This window comes from Pseudonaja textilis, chromosome 6 (genome assembly GCF_049901715.1).
Source record: "Pseudonaja textilis isolate UNSWEBS1 chromosome 6, rPseTex1.2, whole genome shotgun sequence".
Taxonomy (NCBI): Eukaryota; Metazoa; Chordata; class Lepidosauria; order Squamata; family Elapidae; genus Pseudonaja; species Pseudonaja textilis.
Genome location: NC_141995.1, coordinates 4,966,484 through 4,992,863, shown reverse-complemented (window position 1 = coordinate 4,992,863; position 26,380 = coordinate 4,966,484). Strand labels below are relative to the sequence as shown.

At 49.8% G+C, this 26,380-nt stretch overlaps 1 protein-coding gene across 1 annotated transcript in view; it reads right to left on the bottom strand.

Moving 5' to 3' along the window:
- Positions 1–5,521: 5,521 nt before the first annotated feature.
- ATP6V1B1 (ATPase H+ transporting V1 subunit B1) overlaps positions 5,522–26,380 on the bottom strand; it is a 35,810-nt gene continuing 14,951 nt past the window's right edge. The window contains exons 3-14 of the mRNA XM_087935723.1: positions 26,130–26,228; positions 22,906–22,999; positions 20,940–21,017; positions 19,494–19,633; positions 18,911–19,012; positions 15,891–15,988; positions 15,266–15,389; positions 14,308–14,458; positions 11,453–11,535; positions 10,286–10,390; positions 7,572–7,701; positions 5,522–5,953 (exon numbers count right to left, since the gene is read on the bottom strand). Coding sequence (XP_087791849.1) covers positions 5,793–5,953; positions 7,572–7,701; positions 10,286–10,390; positions 11,453–11,535; positions 14,308–14,458; positions 15,266–15,389; positions 15,891–15,988; positions 18,911–19,012; positions 19,494–19,633; positions 20,940–21,017; positions 22,906–22,999; positions 26,130–26,228 — 1,365 coding nt within the window. The 3' untranslated portion in view covers positions 5,522–5,792. The remainder of the gene's footprint in view (positions 5,954–7,571; positions 7,702–10,285; positions 10,391–11,452; positions 11,536–14,307; positions 14,459–15,265; positions 15,390–15,890; positions 15,989–18,910; positions 19,013–19,493; positions 19,634–20,939; positions 21,018–22,905; positions 23,000–26,129; positions 26,229–26,380) is intronic.

The window sequence follows — 26,380 nt, the reverse complement described above, 5'->3', positions numbered from 1 at the left end:
TTGAAGTCTGACTCCGAGGGAACGATGGAACAGCTGACAGGGAGTGGGAGCGTGGCTCCAGTGGTTGTGGAGGAAACTGGGGAAGGGCACAGGCTAGATGGGTATTCAGAGGAAGACCCAGGCCCATCCCCTCTTCATCCTAGGGCATGCAGGGAGAAGCGGATAAGGGAGAAACATCAGTGGCGTGGTCTACGTGGGAGGAAGGGGCCCTGATCCCCTTCATGGGCTGCAGCTGGGAGGACTAGTTAAAAGGACAACTGAGCATGGCAATTGCTGGAAGCAAAGCGTGCATTATTCTTGTCGGAGCTTATCTGAGTGTTTTGGCTTCCTCCCAACTGTGGTTGGTGTGTTATCTGGTAAAAGTCTGCAATTAATCTTCCTGGCTTGCTGTAGTAATTCCTTCAGTGTGGTGTGTTGGGTTTTTTAAAATTTCGAATTAACTTTACTTTGGGTGTGGACTGCATTTACTTCCTCTGTAAACTGTTTTCTTTAAGAGTTTGATATCCTGCCGAGGATAATTGGACGTTGGGGCCAAGTTGGAGGCATTAAAGGGACTTTCTTCTATTTTTGTGACTTGGTTATTTTTGTGTCATGCCCAGGTCATCACATGGGGTCTGAGGGTGATGTAGTGGTTCGCATCATCCTTTCCTTCAAGACCTTTAATCAGACGTGGTATTCAACAGGTTCTGACCAGTTCTGGAGAACTGGTAGCGGAAATTTTGAGTAGTTGGGAATAACCCCTCTGACTGGCCCTGCCCCATCTCTTCTCTGCCTCCTGAGTCCCAGCTGATCAGCTGGGTCTTCCTTTGTTGCTCTTCACAGGAGAACGGAGCTGGAAAGCAGGTTAGTGGGGTGGGGCAAGAATGAGGATTTTACACTATCCTTCCCTGGAGTGGGGTGGGAATGGAGATTTTGCAGTATCCTTCCCCTGCCATGCCCACCAAGCCACGCCCACCAAGCCACGCCCACCAAGCCACGCCCACCAAGCCACACCACGCCCACCAAGCCACACCACGCCCACCAAGCCACACCACGCCCACCAAGCCACACCACGCACACCATGCACACCACGCACACCAAGCCACACCACGCACACCAAGCCACACCACGCCCACCAAGCCACACCACGCACACCACGCCCACCACGCACACCAAGCCACACCACGCACACCAAGCCACACCATGCCCACCAAGCCACACCACACCCACTAAGCCACACCACGCCCACCACACCACACCACGCCCACCAAGCCACACCACGCCCACCAAGCCACACCACGCCCACCAAGCCACACCACGCCCACCAAGCCACACCACGCCCACTAAGCCACACCACGCCCACCAAGCCACACCACGCCCACCAAGCCACACCACGCCCACCAAGCCACACCACGCTCACCAAGCCACACCACGCCCACCAAGCCACACCACGCCCACCAAGCCACACCACGCCCACTAAGCCACACCACGCCCACCACACCACACCACGCCCACCAAGCCACACCACGCCCACCAAGCCACACCACGCACACCAAGCCACACCACGCCCACCAAGCCACACCACGCCCACCAAGCCACACCACGCCCACTAAGCCACACCACGCCCACCACACCACACCACGCCCACCAAGCCACACCACGCCCACCAAGCCACACCACGCCCACCAAGCTACCCCCACAGAACCAGTAGTAAAAAAAAATCGAATCCCACCACTGCCTTTAATCATCCTAGTTTCTCTTCTCTGCACTTCTTCCAAAACCTCAACATCTTTTTTTCATAATGTGGGGACCAAAAGTGGGTGCAGCGTTCCAGGTGTGGCCTTACTAAGGATTTATAAAGGAGTTACTAATACTTCATGTGATCTTTGATTCTCTGTTTCTACCAGCAAGGGTTGTATGGCGTGTGTGTTTTCTTCCATGCTTCTCCATCCATGGGACCTTCTGAACAGTCCAGTATTCTACTGGAAGAGACAGCTAGCATGTCTTCCCTAATTCTTCTCTTCGACAAGCTGGACGTCAAAGTGATTCACGGGAAGGCATTTTAAATATGTTCTGGGCGGGGGTGGGATTCAAATTTTGTAACAACCGGTTCTGTGGGCGTGGCTAGGTGGCTGTGGCCAGGTGGGTGTGGCTATGTGACTGGGTGGGTGTGGCTTCTTCATTTGGGGCGTAGCACCCCCTTCCCCCCTTTTGGAGGGCTTTCTGGGCCTCGGGGATGCCTCCTGGGCAAAGCAGTAAGACAGCGAGGGGGACCCTGGCACAGCTGGATCATAGGAACAGCTGATTGTCAGGAGTGGGGGGAAAAAAAGAGACACCTTAAGGAGTGACTGGGCAGGGGAGAACGCAGTCGGAGTTGTCAGGCATGCGCGTGACGTTGCGCATGCACAGTAAGGACTGACGGGGAGGGGAGGACCGGGCGGAGAGGGGCGGAGCCAGCCAGGGGAACGATTGGCCAGTTCTCCGAACTGCGCAGCATCATAACAACCGGTTCTATTGAACCGGTCTGAACCGGTAGAATGCCACTCCGGCTTCTGGGAGCTTTGAAGAGTGGAAGAGGTGGGAAGCGAAAGGGTGGTGTCTCCCGCGCCATCCAACACACCCATGGCCTTTGCCAAGGTTGGTTGGGACTTAAGCGGGGGTGTCAAACTCAAGGCTTAAATCCAGCCCACGGGGCCGGCCTGGAAGTATCAAAGGACCGGCCTGCGGTGCCTCTGGTGGCATAAACGGGCTGTATGTGTCTATCTGTGTGTGGGGGGGCTTTGCACTTCATTTTTCAGCTGAAAATGGGCCAAAAATGAGCTGGCGGAGTGCTGCAGGACACCATGGAGGGTGAAAACAAGGTGCAGGGGGGGGGCATGCCCCATTTTGGCCAGCAGGGCGCTGCATGAGGCATCCATCCCGCACCCTGCTGTCCTCATTCCTTGCCCTCAGAGGAGAACTACAACGCTGATCAGGCCATCAAGGAAATCCAGTTCGATGCCCCTGGACTTAAGCAAGGAGCTGAATAATGGATGGAAACTGAATAAGGAGAGATTCAACCTAGAAATAAGGAGAAACTTTCTGACAGTCAGAACAATCCGCACATGGAACAGAAGTTGCCTTCAGACGTTGTGGGAGCTTCAACACCGGAGGCTTTCAAGAAGAGACTGGACTGCCATCTGTCAGAAATGGTGAAGGGTCTCCTTCTTGGGTGGCGGGTTGGACTAGATGACCTACAAGGTCCCTTCCAACTCTGTTAATCTGTAATCTGTATCTAGGATCTTGCGGTCCGGCTCCTGCAGAAACTCCATGCTTCTGTCGATGGGTGGAAGGGTGGAGAAGCACTGGAGAATTTCATGCTAGCAAAGTCACTGCAGTTAGACCAGTGAGATCTATGGAAGGAGACAGCTACTAGTTATAGCACTACCAGAAGAAATGATCAAAATTTAGACCAACCAGGGATGAGGGTCAGGAGAGTTCTGGTGCTCCAACAACTTCATTTGCCAAGGAGGTTTTTGCAAGAGACTCCAATAGGTCTGAATAAATATTCACCTAGTGGCACTGACATGGGAATGCCATCAGTATATAACAGAATAACAGAATTGGAAGGCACCTTGGAGGTCTTGTAGTCCAGGGGTCGCCAACCTTTTGGACCTCAGGGACCACCAAACTCATAATTTTAAATCCTGCAGACCAGACACCCTGGGAAAATCCCCCAAAAAGTCTGCAGGAAAATTCCCCACCCCGTTTTCCTACGATCAATCATTCTTTATTTAGGATTGCAGGATACCGTCTCCAGCTCCATTCTCAGGGGGAGAGAGAGAGAGAGAGACTTTGGGCTTCATGCAAGGAAAGCAGCAGAAGCCGCAGAAGTCTTTCTTTCTCTCCCCCCAAACTCTGCCAGAAATGAGTCTTTGCAGCCTCTTGGAGCAGGAGGCCTTGCAGGGTCCCCAAGACACATTTCTGGCGGAGTTTGGGGGAGAGAAAGAAAGACTTTGGCTGCTTTCTTTGCGTGCAGCCAAAAGCAGAAGAAAGAAGCAGAAAGAAGCAGCCTGGTGGCCAGGCGAGGCACGTGGGGTGCGTGGGGCAAGTTCCCCCCCTCTGCCCTTCCCCTCCTCCCCTCACTACCTCATGTTGTTTGCTATGCAAGTGACACAAGCCTTGTGTCCCCACGGGCCCTATGGGCAGCGTAGCCTTGTGTTCCTGTGCAGCCTGCATTAATTGCTTTGGGGGGGACATTTCTCTGCGGACCACAAAATTTTCTCGCAGACCACCAGTGGTCTCCGGCCCACTGGTCAGTGGCCACTGTTCTCATCCAACCCCCTGCTGAAGCAGGGAACTGCAATGCCCATTCAGACCAGTGGCTGTCCAATCTCTTCTTAAAAACCTCCAGTGACGGAGCACCTAGAACTTCTGGAGACAAGTCATTCCACCGGTTCAATGTTCTCCACTGTCAGGAAATTCCTCCTTAGTTCTAGGTTGCTTCTCTCCTTGATTAGTTTCCATTCATTACCTTTTCTGTCCTGCCTTCAGGTGCTTTGGAGAATAGGTTGACCCCTCACACACACACACACACACGGTTTCTTTGTAACAGCCCCTCAAATCTTGGAAGGCTGCTATCCTGTCACCCTAAATCCGGGCTGGGCTTCTAAAATGTTACCAAGTGTTAAGTAGTCGGAAGGACACAGGAGGCAGACACGGAGCTGAAGGCTAACTTCTAGTTATTGGATCATAACAGGTTGCTGCGGCTGCCCTGGCTGGGCTGGCAGCCCAGAGGGCGACTCCTCTCTCTTGGCTCTGCTCGACAGCCGGCTTTTATAGCCGACTGTCAAACGGAGCCAACCAATGGGAGCGGCTGGTGCTCCCGCTCAAACAGCAGACCTGGTTGGGGACTCCAACCAGTTCCAAAGACATAACAGAAACTGTCAGGGACACAACACCCCTTCCCCCTAGCTAGGGACATGGCAGCCCAGACTGGGGACTGTGGTTAGGCGGGGACACAACACCAAGGGTTTGTTTGCCTGGTTGCTGGGTGGCCGTGGCCATGGTGGGCGTGGCCTAGTCAGCCTCCTGCACCACTGTGGGTGGTGGGGGGGCGTTTTTGCCCTCCCCAGACTCCGGAAGTTTTCCTCGAGCCTCCATGAGGGCATAAACAGCCTCCCCGGGCTCCGGAGGCTCTCCGGAAGCCAGAAATGGGGCCATTTCCGGCCTTCTTGAACTTACAGGCCCATTTTTCACTTCCCTGAGCTTCCGTGCACCGCCTGCACTTCCCTGAATCCAAAACGGGCCATGTGGGGACTCCAGGGAGGGGCAGGGAGGGTGGGGCCAGCCAGGAATGGGATTTGAAGGGGGTTGTTTCCTCTGAATTGTGCCGAATCTTAGCTAGGGGCTCTCCTGAACCCCTGTGAACCCCCGGCAGCCCAGCCCTGTCCTAAATGAACCGTTGTAAGTGCAGAACTACCTGTAGTTTTTGCCAAGCAGGTGAGTGTGTAAGAACGAAAGAAAGTCGAGCGACAGGGATTACACCCGGAAGAAGTTCTCAGAACTTTGTTCGCTTTTATTCGGAAGCAGGACACCGTGTATCGCCAATCGTTTTCGCAGCCCTGAAAAGCAAGTGGGCGGGCCTTTTTTTTTTTTTATGGACAGCTGCCAAGCAGGAAATCAAAACGTGGGAACTCGGGGACCTCTGGCAAGTGGAGTTTGGATCCGATTCCAATGCAGGAAAGGGCCTTCCGTAGGTGTCTTTTCCTCATCCGCTCACCACGTTGGAGGCCAGCTCCCTCCTGAATCAGGATTTTGGGCTAGACCGGGATTCAGAGGGCCGTGTCGGAGCCTGGATTCCCTTTGGCCTCACGGGGGTAATATTCGGCCAAGATGCTTTCCGGGATCCGTTTCAGCAGCTCTTTAGGGAAGATCCGGAGCAATTGCCATCCTATGTCCAGGGACTCGAAGATGGTCCTGTTCTCGTAGGCGCCTGGGAGAAGCAGGCCGTAAACCCATTAGGAAGTGTGCGAAGTTTTAGATCAAAAGAACAGTAGCCGTTGCATTCAGACTTCACGACGGCTTCACAGGGCTTCAAAGGCCTCTCTTAGGGCATTTTACAGAGTCAGCCTCTTGCCCCCCCCGCCCCCCACACACACAATCTGCATTACTCGTTTTACTCAGAAGGACGGAAGGCTGACTCAACTTTGAGCTGGTCAGGATCGAACTGCTGGCAGTGGGCAGAGTCAGCCTGCAATGCTGCATTCTAACCACTATGCCACCATGACTCATCTATCTTCAATGATAGATAGATAGATGGAGAGAGAAAGAGAGAGAGAGAGAGAGAGAGACAGATAATAGATGAGATAGATAGATAGATAGATAGATAGATAGATAGATAGATAGATAGATAGATAGATAGATAGATAGATAGATAGACAGACAGACAGACAGACAGACAGACAGACAGACAGATAGATGATAGATGATAGCTATCTATCTATCTAGATGATAGATAGAAAGAGAGAGAGAATGGGTGATAGATAGATATAGACAGGCAGACAGATAATATATGATAGATTAGATAGATAGATAGATGACTGATAGATAGATAGATGACAGATAGATAGATAGATAGATAGATAGATAGATAGATAGATGATAGATGATAGATAGATAGATAGATAGATAGATAGATAGATAGATATAACACAGATAATAGATGATAGATGATAACTAGATAGATGATAGCTAGATAGATGATATAGATATATATATAGAGAGAGAATGGATGATAAATATAGACAGAGACAGATAATAGATGATAGATATAGATAGACAGATAATAGACAGGCAGACAGATAATAGTTGATAGAGAGCTAGAGAGCTAGATGATAGCTAGCTAGATGATAGATAGATTATAGATAGATGGATAGATAGATAGATAGATAGATAGATAGATAGATAGATGATAGATAGATAGAGCAATTAAACTTAATATACTGCTTTCAAGTGCTTTCCAGCCCTCTCTAAACATTTTACAGGGTCGACCTCTTGCCCCCAACAATCTGGATCCTCATTTGACCGACCTCAGAAGGATGGGAGGCTGAGTCAACCTTGAGCCAGTCAAGATCAAACTGCTGGCAGTGGGCAGAGTCAGCCTGCAATGCTGCATTCTCATCACTACACCACCAGGGCTGAAAAATATATATTTTATTCCTTATACTGTCTCCGTCTTTCCTTACAACATTAACAGAAGCCGCAATGGACTGAGAACGCGCGTTTCCACTAGAGAAACGACAGTCAAGCTGAAACTTAATCGAGTAAAAACAACAAAGGGGAGGAAGTCTCTTACTCAAGCTTCCTCAAACAACTCTCCACCCCTTATAGGTTACCCAGACCTCATCCACAGGTCAGCAAAAAAGGTGTTTAAATTCTAAGCAAGAATGGGAAGACGCTTCTTCGGCTGGAGAGCTGAAGAAGCTTCTTGGATGAGAAGAAACGAAACGTCTTCAGAGAAAAAAAAACAGAAAGACCAGTTGCCTCTTGGAAGTAAAAAAAAAAAGGGGGCACTTTTGGGACCTCCTTGTCCATGGCTTTCTCCCACATACCTTGAGCAATGAACTGCTTCTCAAACTTCTGCAGGAACTCCAAGTAGAGAAGGTCATCGGCTGAGAGGGCCTCTTCTCCCACCACGGCTTTCATGGCCTGAACATCTTTGCCGATGGCGTAACACGCATACTGGGTAGAAAGCAAGAGAGTCACTCGGAATCCTGTCCTGGGTCACATCAAGAAATCAGGGAGGGGTTCCCCAGAAGCCCCTCTGGACAGGAAGGGGTCTGCTAGATGTGCCAAAAAAACACCTGAGTTTGCTAGTGCCATGTATGGCGCAAGTATGCCTTGATGTCAGGATTCCAGCAATCGCCCTAATTAAATTGTGATTCTCGAGCCAAACTTCAAAAACCCTCAAAGGATCTATTAGAGGCAACATATTGCCACTGTCCTGTATGAAGCCAACTCTGGCATATGTAATTTACAGTCCCCTGTGAGCCTGTTCCCCCCCCCGGGTGTCTTAGAAACCAGATTCTCCAATTGAGCACCTTCATAGCCTGGGTGTCATCAATCACATACTCCAATTACGGCTTGGGTGTCATCAATCATACACTCCAATTACAGCTTGGGTGTCATCAATCACATACTCCAATTATGGCTTGGGTGTCATCAATCACATACTCCAATTACGACTTGGGTGTCATCAATGACACACTCCAATTACGGCTTGGGTGTCACTCAATAGCATCACACACTCACAACTTACGGCTTGGGTGTCATCAATCACACACTCCAATTACGGCTTGGGTGTCATCAATCCAACTCAATTACGCTTGGGTGTCATCAATCACACACTCCAATTACGGCTTGGGTGTCATCAATCACACACTCCAACCACGGCTTGGTGTCATCAATCACACACTCCAATTACGGCTTGGGTGTCATCAATCACACACTCCAATTACGGCTTGGGTGTCATCAATCACATCCTCCAATTAAGTATAGTCCCAGGCAAAAGCTCTGGTAGTTTAGTTACAATCTTTTAGAGATAAGAGTTGGAATGTACTTTCGCTTTCCAACTACTGCAGATTTCCTTCCTCCCCCACATTTTTTATGGCAACTACTAAGACCGGCATAAGAATGTTTTATGAGTTGACACTTGACTTAAATTGGGCCCAACATTTCTTTTGCTAAGTGAGACCGTCAGGATTCTGGCAGTGACGCCAATTAAATAATGAGCTTCGAGCCACACTCCCAAAACTACAAAGGATTTATTAGAAGTTAACATGCCGGCATTAGCCTGGGTGTAGCTGACTCTGAGTTACGTAATTCACTGTCACCCTTGATCCTGCTTTTGCCCCACCCCTCTGGGTGTATCATCCAACGAAGATAGCCAAGGGTCATCAATCATGCTCTCCAATTACATTTTTGCGCAGCAGAAGCTTCAGTCATCTAATCAGTCTTCGAAGAAAATATGAATGGGAAGTACTTTCGATTCCACACTGCTGCCTGCTCTTTGAAACTCCGCCCCCCTTTCTGTTGACAACTATAAAAAGTGTATACAAAATGTTTTATGAGTTGACAGAGACATTGGTTGAAGCGAGCTTTGCCCCGATGTACGGCCTTTCCTGCCGCCCGTCGTTGAGTGAATTCCCTGCAGTTCTGAAGTTAGTCTCATGGTGAAGCGAATTGAGCTTCCTGCCTTGACTTTGCTTGTCAGATGGTCGCAAAAGGGATCATGTGACCCCTCCCCCGGCCACACTGCGACCGTCATAAATATGAACCATACGCATTTATTTATTTTGATCTTGTGACTGTGCGGGATGCTGGAACGGTTGTGAAGTGTGAAAAACAGCCCTCAGTCGCTTTTCTCAGGGCCAGTATCACTTTGAACGGTCGCTAAATGAACTATTGTAGGTCAAGGACTACCTGTGTTCTCTCCATTAATCTTTTTAGGGCTCTCGATCTGGAGAATCTGGGCACCCCGACCCTTCCACCTCATCTAGGGCAGGTCAAATGCTTACTAACTTCAGATAATATTATAGCATTCTGTTCAAAGGTCCTTTAAGTGGAAGGGTGGCTTGTTGATACTTTAGACCAGAGGTCTCCACCCTGGGCCACTTTAAGGCTTGTGGCCTTCAACTCCCAGAATTCCTTAGCCAGCAAAGCTTGTTACTTGTGGCCTTCAACTCCCAGAATTCCTCAGCCAGCAAAGCTTGTTACTTGTGGCCTTCAACTCCCAGAATTCCTCAGCCAGCAAAGCTTGTTACTTGTGGCCTTCAACTCCCAGAATTCCTCAGCCAGCAAAGCTTGTTACTTGTGGCCTTCAACTCCCAGAATTCCTCAGCCAGCAAAGCTTGTTACTTGTGGCCTTCAACTCCCAGAATTCCTCAGCCAGCAAAGCTTGTTACTTGTGGCCTTCAACTCCCAGAATTCTCAGCCAGCAAAGCTTGTTACTTGGCCTTCAACTCCCAGAATTCCTCAGCCAGCAAAGCTTGTTACTTGTGGCCTTCAACTCCCAGAATTCCTCAGCCAGCAAAGCTTGTTACTTGTGGATTTCAACTCTCAGAACTCCCAGAATTCCTCAGCTAGAATTCTGGAAGTTGAAGTTCACAAGCCTTAAAGTGGCCAAGGGTGGAGAGTTGGAGACCTCTGCTTTAGACAGAACACAATAACAGAGTCGGAAGGGACCTTACAGGTCATCTAGACCAACCCCACCACCGCAACCCAAGCAGGAAAATTATGCCGTTTCTGACCAATTTTTGGTTTTTACCAATTGATTCGAAACATCCCCATGGTCCTTCCTGGTCATGCCTTCTCCAATAGCTGATTTCATCAGACGGGAAAGAGACGGCAGCACATTGATGGGAGGGTAGATCTGTGGTCCCCAAAAAAACACACACACATCAAAAAGGAACAACAACGAGGAAACTGTTTTGGGGAGAGCTAAGAGCCCTAGATGAAATGGGGAGGGAGGTCTGGCGCCCTTGGAGTCCCTAAAACTCCTGTACTTTATATAGTTATCTAAAGCACAACCATCTGTGAGTTGAATTCCTGGTAGAAGGCTTGAAGGCACCAGGCTAGAAACCAGGAGATGGTGAGTTCTAGTCCTGTCTTAGGCACAAAAACCAGCTGGGTAGGTGACTTTGGGTCAATCACCAGGACACAGTGAGCCTCTCCTTAAAGCATGAAATCTAGTTGGGGGATTTGGGGTCAATCACCAGGAGTCAGGGAGTTCTAGTCTTGCCTTAGGCATGAAAGCTGATTGGGTGGCTTTGGGTCAGTCCCTCCCTCCCTCCCTCCCTCTCTTTCAGTCCAAACCCACTCACTGGGTTGTTGTTGTGAGGGAAACAGAAGAAGGAAGAAGGTCCATGTATGTTCATCAACTTATTATTTATAATAGGGGGTCTTCAAACTTGACAGCTTGAAGACTTGTGGACTTCAACTCCCAGAATTCCTCCTCCAGTCACATGAGCTCAGGAATTCTGGGAGTTGAAGTCCACAGGTCTTACACTTGCCAAGTTTGAAGACCCTTATGATAGATATAGATAGATAGATAGATAGATAGATAGATAGATAGATAGATAGATAGATAGATAGATAGATAGATAGATAGATAGATAGATGTGGATGGGTAGATGGACAGACAGACAGACAGGTATAGATGATAAATCAGGGGTCTTCAAACTTGACAGCTTGAAGACTTGTGGACTTCAACTCCCAGAATACCTCCTCCGGTCAAGTGAGCTCAGGAATTCTGGGAGTTGAAGTCCACAAGTAAACTGGCCCCATGGTGCCTTGTCTCCTGCTGGTCATGGTAAGTGACCTGGGGCAGTTTTTCAGGAGTGCCAGAAGATGGTGGGGCAGGAGGACCTCTGGACTTCCCAGACACTCTGACAAAGATGGGAGGAGGAGGAGGAGGAGGAGCCAGACCATTTACCTGCCTATTGTGAAGCTGTCTGTCCACATAAATCTGCCCTTCAGTTATGAAGCCGGTCAAATCCGGAATGGGATGAGTGATATCTGCAAGGGAGACACAAGAAGATGCCACTAGCCATAAGTAGGGTCAGAATAAGAGAGTTGGAAGGGACCCTGGAGTCTTCTAGTCTAACCCTCTGGTCAGGCAGGAAAACTTAGACAAGGGGTCTTCAAACTTGACAGCGTTAAGACTTGTGGACTTCAACTCCCAGAATTCCTCCTCCAGTCATGTTAACTCAGGAATTCTGGGAGTTGAAGTCCACAAGTCTTAAACTTGCCAAGTTTGAAGACCCTTGTGATAGATGATGGATGGGTAGATGGATGGATGGATGGATGGATGGATGGATGGATGGATGGATGGATGGATGGATGGATGACGGACAGACAGACAGACAGACAGACAAATAGAAGTGGATGGATGGATGGATAGATGGATGGATGGATAGATGGATGGATGATAGACAGACAGACAGGTATAGATGATAGATCAGGGGTCTTCAAACTTGACAGCTTTAAGTCTTGTGGACTTCAACTCCCTGAATTCCTCTCCAGTCCATGTTAGCTCAGGAATTCTGCAAGTTGAAGTCCACAAGCCTTAAACTTGCCAAGTTTGAAGACCCTTGCCCTACCAATGGTTGTCCAATCTCTTCTCGAAAAACCTCCAGTGATGGAGCACCCACAGCTTCTGAAGACAATCCGTTCCACTCCCTGTCGGGAAACGTCTCCTTCGTTCTAGGTTGCTCCTCTCCTCGATCAGTTTCCATCTGCTGCTTCTTGCCCTCCCTTCAGGTCCTCTCCTTGGTGACTTTCCCACCCACCACCCCAGAACCCGGAACCCAGCACAGCCTTGCCTTCAGATCTACAAGCGAAAGTCCCTCGGGGATTTCCCCTCCCTCTACTTCCTTCCAAGAACCATCCATCTCAACTCATAACTGATCTGGCTGATGCAGAAGTTTCCTCTCTGATTTCAGAGTCTCTTGAGAGCCAGGAGGAATTGTGTGGGGCGCCGAGGAGGAACTGTAACCGGTGTCTAGTTGGCCCTCTTCTCCATTCCCACAGCCCAACCAGCGTTGGACTGGAGTGCGGAGGTCCAGATCAGAGCAGCTAGATAGGCATCTTGAGTAGAAGGAGGCCGGAAGACAACAGAATCCCACCCAGCTGGCTCGGTTGATTGGTTGGTTGGTGGGCCTGAATCCCAGGAACATCATCCCCCCTCAATATCATTTTCCGGGTTGGAACGTGGGAGGATTCCTGGGGAGCCCTCGGTCTGGGGTGACACGGGATGACGGAGCACAAGGAATTCTGTCTCTCTTAACAGGCCGGAAATTGTTTGGGGCTCAGGTTAAAAAGCATCTGATGTTGGGTTGGGAGGAGGGGGTACACTGGATATCTCTATCTCTCTATCTCTATCTATAGATAGATGATAGATGGTGGAAGGATAGGATAGGATAGGACAGGATAGGATAGGATAGGATCGGATTGGATCGGATAGGATAGGATAGGATAGGATAGGACAGAACAGAAGAATAGAATAGAATGGAATGGAATGGAATAGAATAGAAAATAGAAAATAGAATAATAGAATGAATAGAAAATAGAAAATAGAATAGAATAGAATAGGAATAGGAATAGGAATAGGATGGGATGGGATGGGATGGGATGGGATGGGATAGGATAGAATAACAGTTGGAAGGGATCTTGTAGGTCATCTAGTCTCACCCCCTGCCCAAGCAGGAGACCCTACACCATTTCTGACAGAGGGCAGTCCAGTCTCTTCTTGAAAGCCTCCAGTGATGAAGCTCCCACAACTTCTGAAGGCAACTTCTGTTCCATTAGTTGATTGTTCTCACTGTCAGAAAGTTTCTCTTTATTTCCAGGTTGAATCTCTCCTTGTTCAGTTTCCATCCGTTGTTCCTTGTCTGGCCTTTGGGTGCTTTGGAAAATAGCTTGACCCCCTTTCTTCTCTCTGTGGTAGCCCCTCAAATATTGGAAGACCGCTATCCTGTCTCCCCTGGTCCTTCTCTACCCTAGACTAGCCAGACCCAGTTCCTGCAACCGTTCTTCATATGTTTTAGCCTCCAGTCCAGTAGCGGGATTCAATTTTTTGTTTTTTACTACCGGTTCTGTGGGCGTGTTGGTTGGCTAGGCAGGGGAAGGATACTGTAAAATCTCCAGTCAGAAGGGGTATTTTATGGTTCTCTGAAATACTCAAAATTTCTGCTACCGGTTCTCCAGAACTGGTCAGAACCTGCTGAATACCACCTCTGCTCCAGTCCCCTAATCATCTTGGTTTCTCTTCTAGGTAGGTAGGTAGGTAGGTAGGTAGAGGGAAGAGAGAGAGAGAGAGGGAGAGATGATTGAGATGATTGAGATATAAATGATATAATTTAGATATATTTTACTAGTCCTATTGATGCATTTTCTTTGGGTTCTGTTTCCTTGTTTATTTTATTGTTCCATTAGTTTACTTTTGCTTTGTTTTCTTCCTTCATAATTTTAGTGACCTGTGTCCCTTTCTCAACAAAGGAACCTCAAGGCAGACAGTAATAGGAGAGGCCTGGGTGCGGAAGCTCACAAACTGGGACAAAACTCACCTAACTATCTTGTTTACCAACGGAAATGTGGCGCTCAGTTGTGTTCGTAAGCCAAGGACTACCTGTACCACCTCCAGCCCAGTTGCATTTTCCATCATTCGTGGTCCCAGAGCACCCCCACAATCCCCTTCCTCAGCATGGTGTCCCCAGACCCTGCGTGGATTTTCTACCCCGGGGACCTGCTGCCTTGGCCGAGAGTTTGACCTCGTGGAGCCCTTCTCACCGTCGTTGGGCATCGTCAAGATGGGTATCTGTGTGATGGAGCCATTCCTGCCTTCCACTCGCCCTGCCCGCTCATAGATGGTGGCCAGGTCAGTGTACATGTAGCCAGGGAACCCCCGTCGTCCAGGCACCTCTTCTCTGGCCGCCGAGACCTACGGAGGGAAAGCTGAGAACTTTGCGGGGCGGGGCTGCTGGGGGTTCGCAGGGGTTCGGGAGAGGCCCTCGCTAAGATTCTGCGCAGTTCGTAGAACCTCCAAATCCCACCGCTGGCTGGCCTTGCCCACCCTTCCCCTCCCCTCCCAGGAGTCCCCGCGCGGCCCGTTTTGGATGCAGGGAAGGGCGGGGCATGTATGGAGGCTCAGGGAGGCCCAAAAAATGGGCCTCCCAAAAGTTCGAGAAGGCCGGAAATGGGCCCGTTTCTGGCTTCCAGGGAGCCTCCGGAGCCTGGGGAGGCTGTTTTCACCCTCCTGGAGGCTCAAGGAAAGCCTTTGGAGCCCAGGGAGGGCAACAAGAGGCCCGTTCCTGGCTTCCAGGAGCTTCCGGAGTCCGAGGAGGCCGTTTTCACCCTCCTGGAGGCTCAAGGAAAGCCTCTGGAGCCTGGGAAGTGCAAACCCCTCCCCGCCATGATGCAGGAGGACCAACTAGGCCACGCCCACCATGGCCACGCCCACCCAGCAGCCTGTCCCTTAGTGAGAAGGAAAATGACTACTTCAGCTTCAACCACAAGAGTACAAGGGCAAACAATAGATACAACCTCAACGTAACCTGCTCCAAACTCGATTATATGTTTTTATGTTATGTTCATACTTGTTTTCTCATACATGCTTGACAAACTAAACTAAATAAACATAAAATAAATAAGTAAACTCTCACAGAGCAGAGAGGAAGCCAGGTCTGACCCTCCACCCCACCCCTGTCCTCATAGCCAGGAGGTTCTGGCCCAGCACCGACCCACTGACCTCCCGCAGGGCCTCGGCGTAGGAGCTCATGTCGGTTAGGATCACCAGAACGTGTTTCTCACACTGATAGGCCAAGAACTCGGCGGTGGTCAGAGCCAGACGGGGCGTAATGATCCGCTCGATTCTGCAGGAGAATACCAGAGTTGGAAGGGACCTTGGAGATCTTCTAGTCCACCCCCCGCCCCGGCTCAAGGAGAAAACCCTGCACCATTCCAGACAAAGGAATCTTCTTAAATCTCTTCGAAAATCTCTTCTTAAAAGCCTCCAGTGTAGGAGCACCCACAATTTCTAGTGGGAAGCTGTTCCACTGGTAAATCTTTCTCACTGTCAGGAAATTCCTCCTTAGTTCTGGGTTGTTTCTCTCCTTGGTTAGTGTCCATCCATTGCTTCTTGTCCTGCCTTTAGTTGGCTTGGACAATAGCTTGACGGTGACTCCTTCTTCTTTGTGGCAGCCCGTCAAATATTGGGACAATCTCCATCACGTCCCCCCACCCAAGTCCTTCTGTTCAATTAGTCAGGACATACCCAATTCTTGCAATTGTTCTTCGTAATTTTTAGCCTCTGGGTCTGGGGCCTGCTGTGGTTCTCATCATCCTGTCCCCCAGGACCCAGGCTACGGACTCACGTGGGGTCGTTGGCCAAGTTGAGGAAGAGGCAGACGTTCTCCATGGACCCATTCTCCTCGAAGTCTGACTTGAAGTACCGAGCCGTTTCCATGTTCACCTGCCAAGAAGGGAACTCTTACTGGAGCCAGATAACCCCGTCTCCCTCTATCCCCTATTCTTCTGTTTCAAGCTTTCACGGATTCAGTTTAGAGCCACAGATCAAAATACAGAAAGTAAAGGAAAAGTGGGGAAAAAGAATGTGGACTAAGACAAAAAAAAAAAGGAAAAATAATTGGGTTATGTTTTTACCGTTATTGTTTTTAAATCTATGGGCTGAGTATCTCTCATGCTAGATCAGTATTTCTCTGGTTTCTCATCTGAAAGTAGATTTGGCCAGAGATGTAAGAATGTAGATTGATTCTCCAGAAAGTCTTTTTTGCAGTGTTTTTTTAAATATGGCAAATTTAAGATGTGTGGACTTCAACTCTCAGAATTCCCCAGAAAGTCTGTTTTGTAGTTGTTTCTCAACTGTGTTAACACTAAGATGTGTGGACTTCAACTCCCAGAATTCCCCAGAAAGTCTGTTTTGTAGTTGTTTCTCAACTGTGTTAATTCCCAGAATTCCCCAGCCAGCATTGCTGTATGGACTTGAAGTTGCAGGGTTGCTGGCTGGGGAATTCTGGGACTTGAAGTCCACACATCTTAAATTTGCCACATTTGAAAAACACTGCCCAACAACAATAAAATACATTCCTAGAATCCCAGCACATTTGTTTCTTAATTTGCCTACACTGGATATCACTCTTGAAAGCCCATCTAAGCTTTTACTCTAGTTGTCTGATTTTACACTAAACAAAATGAAAGCAAGATCACTTTCTGTTTCTCTCTCACGCTTCCTTAATTCGGCAAATTTCCCCAATGCCAGCTCTACATTCTTGCACAGATAACTTTGTCAAAGACCAACGTAAGGGAAACTAGTTCCCCAAACTTTAAACATCTTATAATCAAGAAATGTACTTTTGTCTTTTTGGCAAGGTTATTTTTGCGATGAGTCAAAAAATGGGGAGATTTTTCAGAGTTCCTTTAACAAAAGGCGATGGTTGCTTTTGGAAAATGCATCGAACATTCAGGAAAAGCAGATTTTCTGTTTAAAAGTGAGGGCATTTTCAGCTCCTGAGTGTTTTTGTGTGTGTGTGTGTGTGTGTGTGTGTGTGTGTAATATATAAGACCCAAGTAGGAAGAGAAACCAGCCTTTTTCCAGGCATTCCTATATACATTTGTCCACTTGAGGGCACAATCAGAAAAAGATCTTGCTATGGAATTAAAAACAAGGGTTGTGCGAATTATAGCTCTGAAAACCCAACGAGATGGAAATTATTTCCTCCATTTTGAAAGTCAAAGTCTTAACAGTCAAGAATTATTCCTTCTCTTCTCTTCTCTTCTCTTCTCTTCTCTTCTCTTCTCTTCTCTTCTCTTCTCTTCTCTTCTCTTCTCTTCCTTCCTTCCTTCCTCTTCCTCTTCTCTTCTCTTTCTTCTCTTCTCTTCTCTTCCTCTTCTTTTCTCTTCTCTCCCCTTCCCTTCCTCTTCCTCTTCTCTTCTCTTCTCTTCCTTCCTTCCTCTTCCTCTTCTCTTCCTTCCAGCTTCTCTTCTCTTCCCTTTCTTCCTCTTCTCTTCTCTTCCTCTTCTTTTCTCTTCTCTTCCCTTCCTCTTCTCTTCTCTTCTCTTCTCTTCTCTTCTCTTCTCTTCTCTTCTCTTCCTCTTCCTCTTCTTTTCTCTTCTCTTCCTCTTCTCTTCCCTTTCTCTTCCCTTCTCTTCTCTTCCCTTCCAGCTTCTCTTCTCTTCCCTTTCTTCCTCTTCTCTTCTCTTCTCTTCTCTTCTCTTCTCTTCTCTTCTCTTCTCTTCTCTTCTCTTCCTCTTCTCTTCCTTTCCCTTCCCTTCCATTACACATATTCTATTCTATTCTATTCTATTCTATTCTATTCTATTCTATTCTATTCTATTCTATTCTATTCTATTCCTATTCCTATTCCTATTCCATTCTATATTGTGGGAGTTGAAGTCTACAAATGTTAAAGTTGCCAAATCTGGAGACCCCTGCCCTGTAATACACAAAATGTGGAGAACAGAGGAGAGGCTGAGTAAAGGAATCGGAGCCAACTTAGTGGCTGAACAACAACAACCAGAACGAGGAGGAAGGAGCAGGGATGTTTTCGCACTGATGACCGTTACAGCACCCCCGCGGTCACGTGATCAAAACTTGATGCTTGGCAACTGGTTCATGTTTATGACGGTAGTAGGGTTCCCGGGGTCAACCGATCCCCCTTTGCGACCTTCTGAGAAGCCAAGTCAACGGAGAAGCCGGATCCCCTTCACAACCGTGTGACTAACTTAAGAACTGCAGTGATTGGCTTAACAATGGTAGCAAGAAAGGCTGGAAAAGTAAGACTCCCCTTGATGACTGTCTCGCTTTGCAACGGGCTCAATTCTGGTCTTCAGTCGAGGACTACCTGCAAAGTTAGCACTGGGACTTGGGGCTCGCTTTGAAGGAACCTCTCAGCTGAAGGTCCTTCAGTGGGAAACTCTGGGGGGGGCTCACTGTTTCTTGCCAAGTGGGAGGTTTGGCATCCAGAAAGAAGCATCTCTTTCCAGAGTCCTTTGTGGACAGATTGGGGAAAGAGACGTCTCCATCCTTGTTAAGGTAATGAAGATTTAATAGCTGACCAGCTGCTTTAAGGCTGTAGATAAGGCCAAGATGATGAGTCAGCAGAGTACTGCCGCTTTAAGAAGCTGTCTATATAAGGGAGGCCATGTGAGGCCATCTTTCTCCTCCTGTTCTATCTCCATTGTGGTTCTCTGTGCAGAGTTGAAGATTGATTGATTGCCTGGCTTTTGCCTAACACTTGCACGCAGGTATATTGCAGTCTTGTACATAAACCAGTGTTAAAAGACAAAGCCTCTGTGTCCTGTGTTTTGCTCCTGGGTTGTCTCACAATAGGACTCACGCTGTAAACACCCTGACGCTGCGGAAGACACGACTTACCCCCATGGCTGCGAAGACAATGGCGAAGTTATCCTCGTGGTAATCCACCACATCTTTCGATTTCTTCACCAGGCCAGCCTGCCTGCAGATCTGAGCTGCGATCTGGGATGAAGGGGGGGGGGGAGAAGGAGGGTGAGAAGCCGTGGAAGATGGGAACGGCAGACGGTCGGAGAGTCTAGGAGGCCATTGCTCTAACCTGGGTTTAGTTCTCTACTAAAGTTCTCTACTACTATTGTAGGGTCCTTTGGTGCTCTCTGACCTGGGTTGTTCTCTTGTAGACGTTTCATTACCAAGCTAGGTAATGTCATTGGGGGAGTGGGGTTTGTGGAGGTGAGGGAGCGGGGAGGAGAAGGAGGAAGAGGAGGAGAAGAACAACTCTGGGGTCTTTGGTGTTCTCTGAGCTTTGCTGCATTCTTGCAGACATTTAGACACCCAATGAGTAACATTGTCAGCGCTAGAAAGGAGTGAAGTTTGCAACAAAGAAGGCTCTCTCGAAAGACCACGCCCAAAACTCCAGAACCAGAGCCGTCCTGCTCTGAACCAATGGGGCAAAATGGTGGGGGGAGGCTCGGGAGGGCCGTACCTCGTTGTGGGGGAGACCAGCAGCGGAGAAGATGGGGATCTTCTGTCCCCGGGCGATGCTATTCATGACGTCTATAGGGGAGAGGCCCGTCTGGATCATCTCCTCAGGGTAAATGCGTCCTTGAGGGTTGATAGGCTGCCCTGGAGAAAGAAAGAAGGGAGGGAAGGAGGGAGGGAGGGAAAGGGAGTGAGGGAGAGATGGAGGAAAAGGAAAGGTGGGAGAGAGGAGGGAAAGGAAGGGAAGGAGGGAGGAAAAGTAGGAGGGAGAGAAGGAGGGAAAGGAAGAGAGAAAGGAAGGGAGGGAGGGAGGGAAAGGAAGGAAGAGGGGGAATGAGGGAGGGAAGGAAGGAGGGAGGGAAGGTGGGAAGGAGAGAAGGAGAGATAGGAAGGAAAGGAGGGAGGGAGGGAGGAAAAAAGGAGACAGGGAGGAAGGAAGGAAGGAGGGAGGGAAAGGAAGGGAGGGAGGGAGGAAAAGTAGGAAGGAGAGAAGGGAGGAAAGGAAGAGAGAAAGGGAGGGAAGGAAGGAAGAGAAGGGAGGGAGGGAGGGAAGGAGGGAAGGAGGGAGAAAAGGTGGAGGGAGAGAAGGAGGGAAAGGAAGAGAGAAAGGGAAGGAGGGAGGGAGGGAAAGAAGGAAAGTAGGGAGGGAGGGAAAGGAAGGATGAGAGGAAGGAGGGAAAGGGAGGGAGAGAGAGAGGGAGGAAAGGAAGGAAGAGAGGGAAGGTGGGAGGGAGGGAAGGAGGGAAAGTAAGGGAGAGAGAGAGGGAGGGAAATGAAGGAGAGGGGAATGTAGGAGGGAGGGAGGGAGGGAAGGAGGGAAAGGAGGGAAGGAGGGAGAAAAGGTAGGAGGGAGAGAAGGAGGGAAAGGAAGAGAGAAAGGGAAGGAGGGAGGGAGGGAGAAAAAGAAGGAAAGTAAGGGAGGGAGGGAGGGAAAGGAAGGATGAGAGGGAAGGAGGGAAAGGGAAGGAAGGAAGGAATTATCCCAGTGTAAATCAGTGCTTAGTTTCTGAAGGACTAAAAACACAATTTAGTCTTTCGAAGGGACATTGCTAGGCCCACTGCTGACCACACACACACCCCGCAGTTGGGTTCCTCTTCTTCTTAAATGCTTTTTTTTAGCACAGAAATTTGAAAATCAAGACCTGCCAGTCATTCTTTCAACCCCCGTGCTCCCTCGTTCCGCCTTCTTTGTTGTCGGGCTGCCAGACACAACCCCCACCTCGTCACTGCCACGGTTGGGCAAGAGAAGGCTTCCCAGCCGTGGTTTCACCTCCACTTGGTTTAATGCCCAAAAGCTCGGCCATGGGGAGGGGAAAAGCCCATGGGTCAACTCCCCCCCACTCAGCTTCTTCCCCGGGATGCACTGCCGGCCACAATTCACAGCACCAGCCTGCGGACCCTGGGCCAGCCTCCCGCTGCCACCCGGCACAACCGAACCAAGGGGACTCACCGTTAATGTCCAGGAAGTCCTCGGCCATCACCGTGGGGCCTCTGTCGATGGGCTTAGCCGAACCGTTGAAGACTCGGCCTGCAATGAGAAGCAACTGTGGGGAGGAACCAGGGGTGGGATTCCATTTTTTTTAACAACTGGTTCTGTGGGCATGGCTTAGTTGGAGGGCGTGGCTCGGTGGTCATGTGATTGGCTGGGCGTGGCCAACTCAACATCACTCACTTCGAGGCACGCATCTCCTCGCCTGGCCTCTCATGACTGTGGGGACGCTGCAACAGTTGTAAGTGTGAAAAACGGTCATAAGTCACTTTTTTCAGGGCCATTGTAACTTTGGTCACTCCACACAAGCAAAGTACCAGCAAAGGAGGGGGAAAAAACTCCAGAGAAGTTTCTGAGACAGGAAGTCTAGTCCTGCCAAGAATGTAATAAGGGTTAACGGAGAGGCAGTTTCTGTAAGCAACACCAGAATGTTTCCTTCCTGCCTTCCTTACAGGATTAGGCCAGTAATTTCTTCTAACAACCGGTTCTCTGAACTGCTTAGAATGTCAACAACCGGTTCTAGCGAATAGGTGCGAACTGGTAGAATCCCACTCCTGGGAGGAACGCCCCAGAGACCTGGGTGAAGGGCATGGGGTGCAGAAGAGACGAAGGGTCAACTGTGAAGAGCAGAGGGCCCCCACATGCTTGGAGAACCTGAATGGGTGGCCAGTGTCTTTCCAACTAAACCCAAATGAAGGCATGTCCTGCAAGAAGCAATTTGTCACTTCAAGACCTTAGGATCAGAGGTGGGATTCAGCCAGTTCAGACCAGTTCTGGAGAACCAGGAGCGGAAATTTTGAATAGTTTGGAGAACCGGCCAATCCCACCTCTGACTGGCCCCGCCCACCCCATCTCTTCTCTGCCTCCCATTGAGTCCCAGCTGATCAGCTGGGTCTCCTTTGGTTGCCCTGCACAGGAGAACGGAGCTGGAAAGCAGGTTAGTGGGGTGGGGAGGGAAGGGAAGGGATGAAGGGGGATTTTGCAGTATATCCTTCCGCTGCCACGGCCACCATGCCACACCATGCCCACCAAGCCACGCCTACAGACCAAGAAATGCTAAGCAGCGAATATGAGAGACACGGTTCAGGCGATGAGCAAGGACCACCCTCTCCTGATCCTCGAACACGGAGAGTGAAGAGAAGGTGGGAACAGCGCAGACTCGGGAGGAGAGCAGCCTGCCCCTCTCCATAAGGGACACCTGGGGACTGAGACTTAAGGAGACGCTGTGGGGAGGGGCATTTGTCGGGAACAAACCCTGAATTCCTGGAGCGTTGCGTGCCGACATTTGAACTTTCCTGGGTTCCTTGCATTCTTGCTGGATTTCTGGATTACTGGCCGTGCTTCCTGGCTTGCTGGACTCTTCAACTTGTCCCACTGGATTTCTTGCTGTGCAGCCGTGGCGTTCCCAGTGTTGGGCTGGACTACTTGGAGCCAGAGGCTGCTTGAGGTGTGAGGGTGGGTCAGTGGTGGGATTAAAAAGTTCTGTGGGCATGGCTTGGTGGGCATGGCAAGGGAAGGATACTGCAAAATCTCCATTCTCTGCCCATCCCATTAACCTGCTTTCCAGCTCCATTCTCCTGGGCAGGGCAACCGAAGAAGACCCAGCCCATCAACTGGGACTAGGGAGGCAGAGAATAGATGGGGTTGGTGAGGCCAGTCAGAGGTGGGATTTGCCGGTTCTCCAACTACTCCAAATTTCTGGTGTGGGTGTGTTTGTCATCCTTTTGTTCTGGGACTTTCCAGAAACGTTGGAGCATTTGGGGAAATTCGGAGCAAGAAAGGGGTGATTTGAACTGCCAGCTGCCTGTGTTACCTCTGCCCTGCCCCGGGTCCTCAAATCCCTGGGGCATTTCCCTGTAACTGGAGCAACCGATCGTCATGATTCGTGGCTGGCCCTCTGTCACCTTCCCCAAAAGGTCCCACCTACCCAGCATGTCCTCGGACACCGGTGTGCGGAGAATGTCCCCGGTGAACTCGCAAGACGTCTTGTGGGCATCGATGCCAGAGGTCCCTTCAAACACCTGCAGAGGGATGGTCAGAGGCCAAGGAGCCAATTACTGGCCAATTAAGGAGGATTAGCAATGAAAAAGGCTTCACCCTCTTCCTCTCCAGGAACCCTCCCCCCTCCCTCCCTCCCTCCCTCCCCATGCCTCTCATTCAAGACCTTCTCACCACCTCCACCGTCCCATGGGGTTGCCTGGTCTGTGTGACCCCTTGCGAGACAATGTTTACACCTCTGCCAGGGTGGGTGGGTGGGTGGAAAGGATGGGATTCTACCGGTTCAGCATGGTTCGGGAGAACCGGTAGCTCCGAAGATCAGCTGGTAGCAAACCTTTGCTCCGACGATCAGCTGTTGGGCCTGCCGATAGTCTGTGCTTTATATCCTGGTTTTCAAGCTCAGCTAATTAAACGGGGCACAACAGATTGCCAAATGCCAGCTGTTTAACGCACAGAGATTGCTGGAGAAGTTCAGTAGCAAACCCTCGGTGCGGGCGTGAAGGGCGTGCTCACTGAACCAGGTTGTTACACTGGTTGAGTCGCACCCTTGCCTCTCCCACCCCGTGTCCAGGACAGATCTGGCTGCCTCTAAGCCAGGGGTGGGATTCAGATCTTGTCTCCACATCTGGCTGACCGTTCAATCAGCTGCAATCATTTTATAGACTGCCTGGGGTTCCTTGGAAATGAACGATTTGAACCGCAAAGCGCGTGAATATTTAACGGATGACTTTGTCTTCTCCTTGCTCTCTTCCAAATCTCTCCAGGACGAGGGGCTGCTAGAACTCAGGATAAAAGCAAACATTGTGGAAGAGAGAGACAGAGAGACAGAGAGACAGACAGACAGACAGACAGACAGGCAGAGAGAGAGAGAGAGAGAGAGAGAGAGGGAGAGGGAGAGAGAGAGTCTAGATGGCCCCCAGAAACAGAGGGGTTTAAGGACCACAAGCCTAAGGCCACACCTAGAGGACTGCATCTAATTTTGGTCACCATGCTATAAAAAAGATGTTGAGATGCTAGAAAGAGTACAGAGAAGAGCAACCAGGATGATTAGGGGACTGGAGACTAAAACATATGAAGAACGGTTGCAGGATCTGGGCCTGCCTCGTCTAGTGGAGAGAAGGACCAGGGGAGACATGATAGCAGTCTTCCAATATTTGAGGGGCTGCCACAGGGAGGAGGAGGAAGGGGTCAAGCTATTTCCCAAGGCACCTGAAGGCCAGACAAGGAACAATGGATGGAAACTGAACAAGGAGAGATTCAACCTGGAAATAAGGAAGAATTTTCTGACAGTGAGAACAATCAACCACAGGAACAGAAGTTGCCTTCGGAAGTTGTGAGAGCTTCATCACTTGAGACTTTTGAGAAGAGATTGGACTCCCATCTGTCAGAAATGGTGTGGGGGGTCTCCTGCTTGGGTGAGGGGCTGGACTAGATGACCTACAAGGTCCCTTCCAACTCTGTTAATCTGTAAACCCAGTGACCCAAAACTCTCTTTCCATTCTGGTATTCAGGGTCAACTTGAATGCAGGCTGGGTGTCCATGAGGGAAGATCTGAAATGTCATAAAGGGCAGCTGCCACGGTCTGATTATGGTTCTTCCCAGTGTTGACATGTTTGTTTTGGGGGGGGGGGCTTTTGGATTTCGATAGGACCCCTGCAGGGACCTGGCTCGGAGCGGGAAGCCCAGAACAAACCGGGAGCTGCGTTGCAAACATCCTCTTTTTTTATAATCGAGCCGACAATCCTTCCCCTTGGATACCTTGGCTGAAATTTTGGGCCGGTTTCCAGAGGAGGGAGGCCACGTGTCAACTTGAGAGCCTATAAGCTGTGTGTCTTTGGCGCTGCAATCCCGGTTTATATTTAGAGCCACGGTGCCAGCCGCCGTGCTGCTGAATCTCCTTGGCTCGATCCAGCTGCCAGCTGACTGGTTGGCACCCAGGGACGTGAAAGATTAACCTGGTCTTCTTGGAACAGGCATCCTTTGCCAACCCGATGCCCTCTCTGTGCCCTGGGCTACTCTTCCTATCTTCCTTGGCCCATGTGGCCACCGGACCTCCCCTGCACGGCCAGGGAATGAAGGACAGGAGGCAAAGAGCTTTTTGCCATGCCAGACACCTAATGGGGACAGAGCAGAAAATCCTTCTGGCTGGGTGGAGTTGAGGAAGCGCCTGTTGCAGTTGGTTTTCTGGGATTGGCTGGGCTGAACAGGGACAAGAATACAGGATAATACAGAGTAGGAGGAAGGGGCCATGGAGGTCTTCTAGTCCAGCCTCTGGCTCAAAAGGGAGATCCTACGGCATTTCAGACAATGTCCAATCTCTTCTTTAAAACTCCCAGTGTTGGAGAATTCACAAGTTCTGGAGGGGATCAATCCTTTCCTACTGGTTAATTGTTCTTACTGTTAGGAAGTTTCTCCTTAATTCTAGGTTGGATCTCTCCTAGGAAGGAAGGAAGGAAGGAAGGAAGGAAGGAAGGAAGGAAGGAAGGAAGGAAGGAAGGAAGGAAGGAAGGAAGGAAGGAAGTTAGGAAAGAAGAAAAAAAAGTAGGGGTCAGGATAGGAAGGAAGGAAGGAAGTGGAGGAAGGAAGGAAGGGAGGGAGGAAGGGAGGGAGGAAGGGGACAAGTGAGGGGAGGGAGGGAAGGAAGGATTGGGAAAGAAGGAAGAAAAGTAGGTCAGATAGGAAGGAAGGAAGGAAGGAAGGAAGGAAGGAAGGAAGGAAGGAAGGAAGGAAGGAAGGAAGGAAGAAGGGGACAAGGGAGGGAGGGAAGGAAGGAAGGATTAGGAAAGAAGGAAGAAAAGTAGGTCAGATAGGAAGGAAGGGAGGAGGGAGGAAGGAAGGAAGGAAGGAAGGAAGGAAGGAAGGAAGGAAGGAAGGAAGGAAGGAAGGAAAGAAGAGAGAGGGGAGGGAGGGAGGGAAGGAAGGATTAGGAAAGAAGGAAGAAAAGTAGGTCAGATAGGAAGGAAGGAAGGGAGGGTGGAAGGAAGGAAGGATGGAAAGAAGGAAGGAAGGAAAAAGAAGGATCAGGAAGGAAGGAAGACTCAGGAAGGAAGGAACAAGGGAGGGAGGGAAGGAAGGATTAGGAAAGAAGGAAGGAAAGCAGGTCAGATAGGAGGGAAGGAAAGAAAGAAAGCTCCAGATGTCCCTTCCACTCACCTGGACAATGGCTTTGGAGCCGGTCACCTCCAGCACCTGCCCGCTCCGGCGGGTGCCGTTGGGAAGGGTGAAGTTGACTATCTCCGCGTACTGGGCGAACTGCGAGGGAGACACAAAAGGGCGACGTATGTCCGAGGCTGAACACTCACCAACCTCCGCTCCTCAACTCCTGGCAAAAGGTACAGGATTGCCTGCCTGCCTCTGTCTGTCTGTCTGTCTATACCAGGGGTCCCCAAACTTGGCAACTTTAA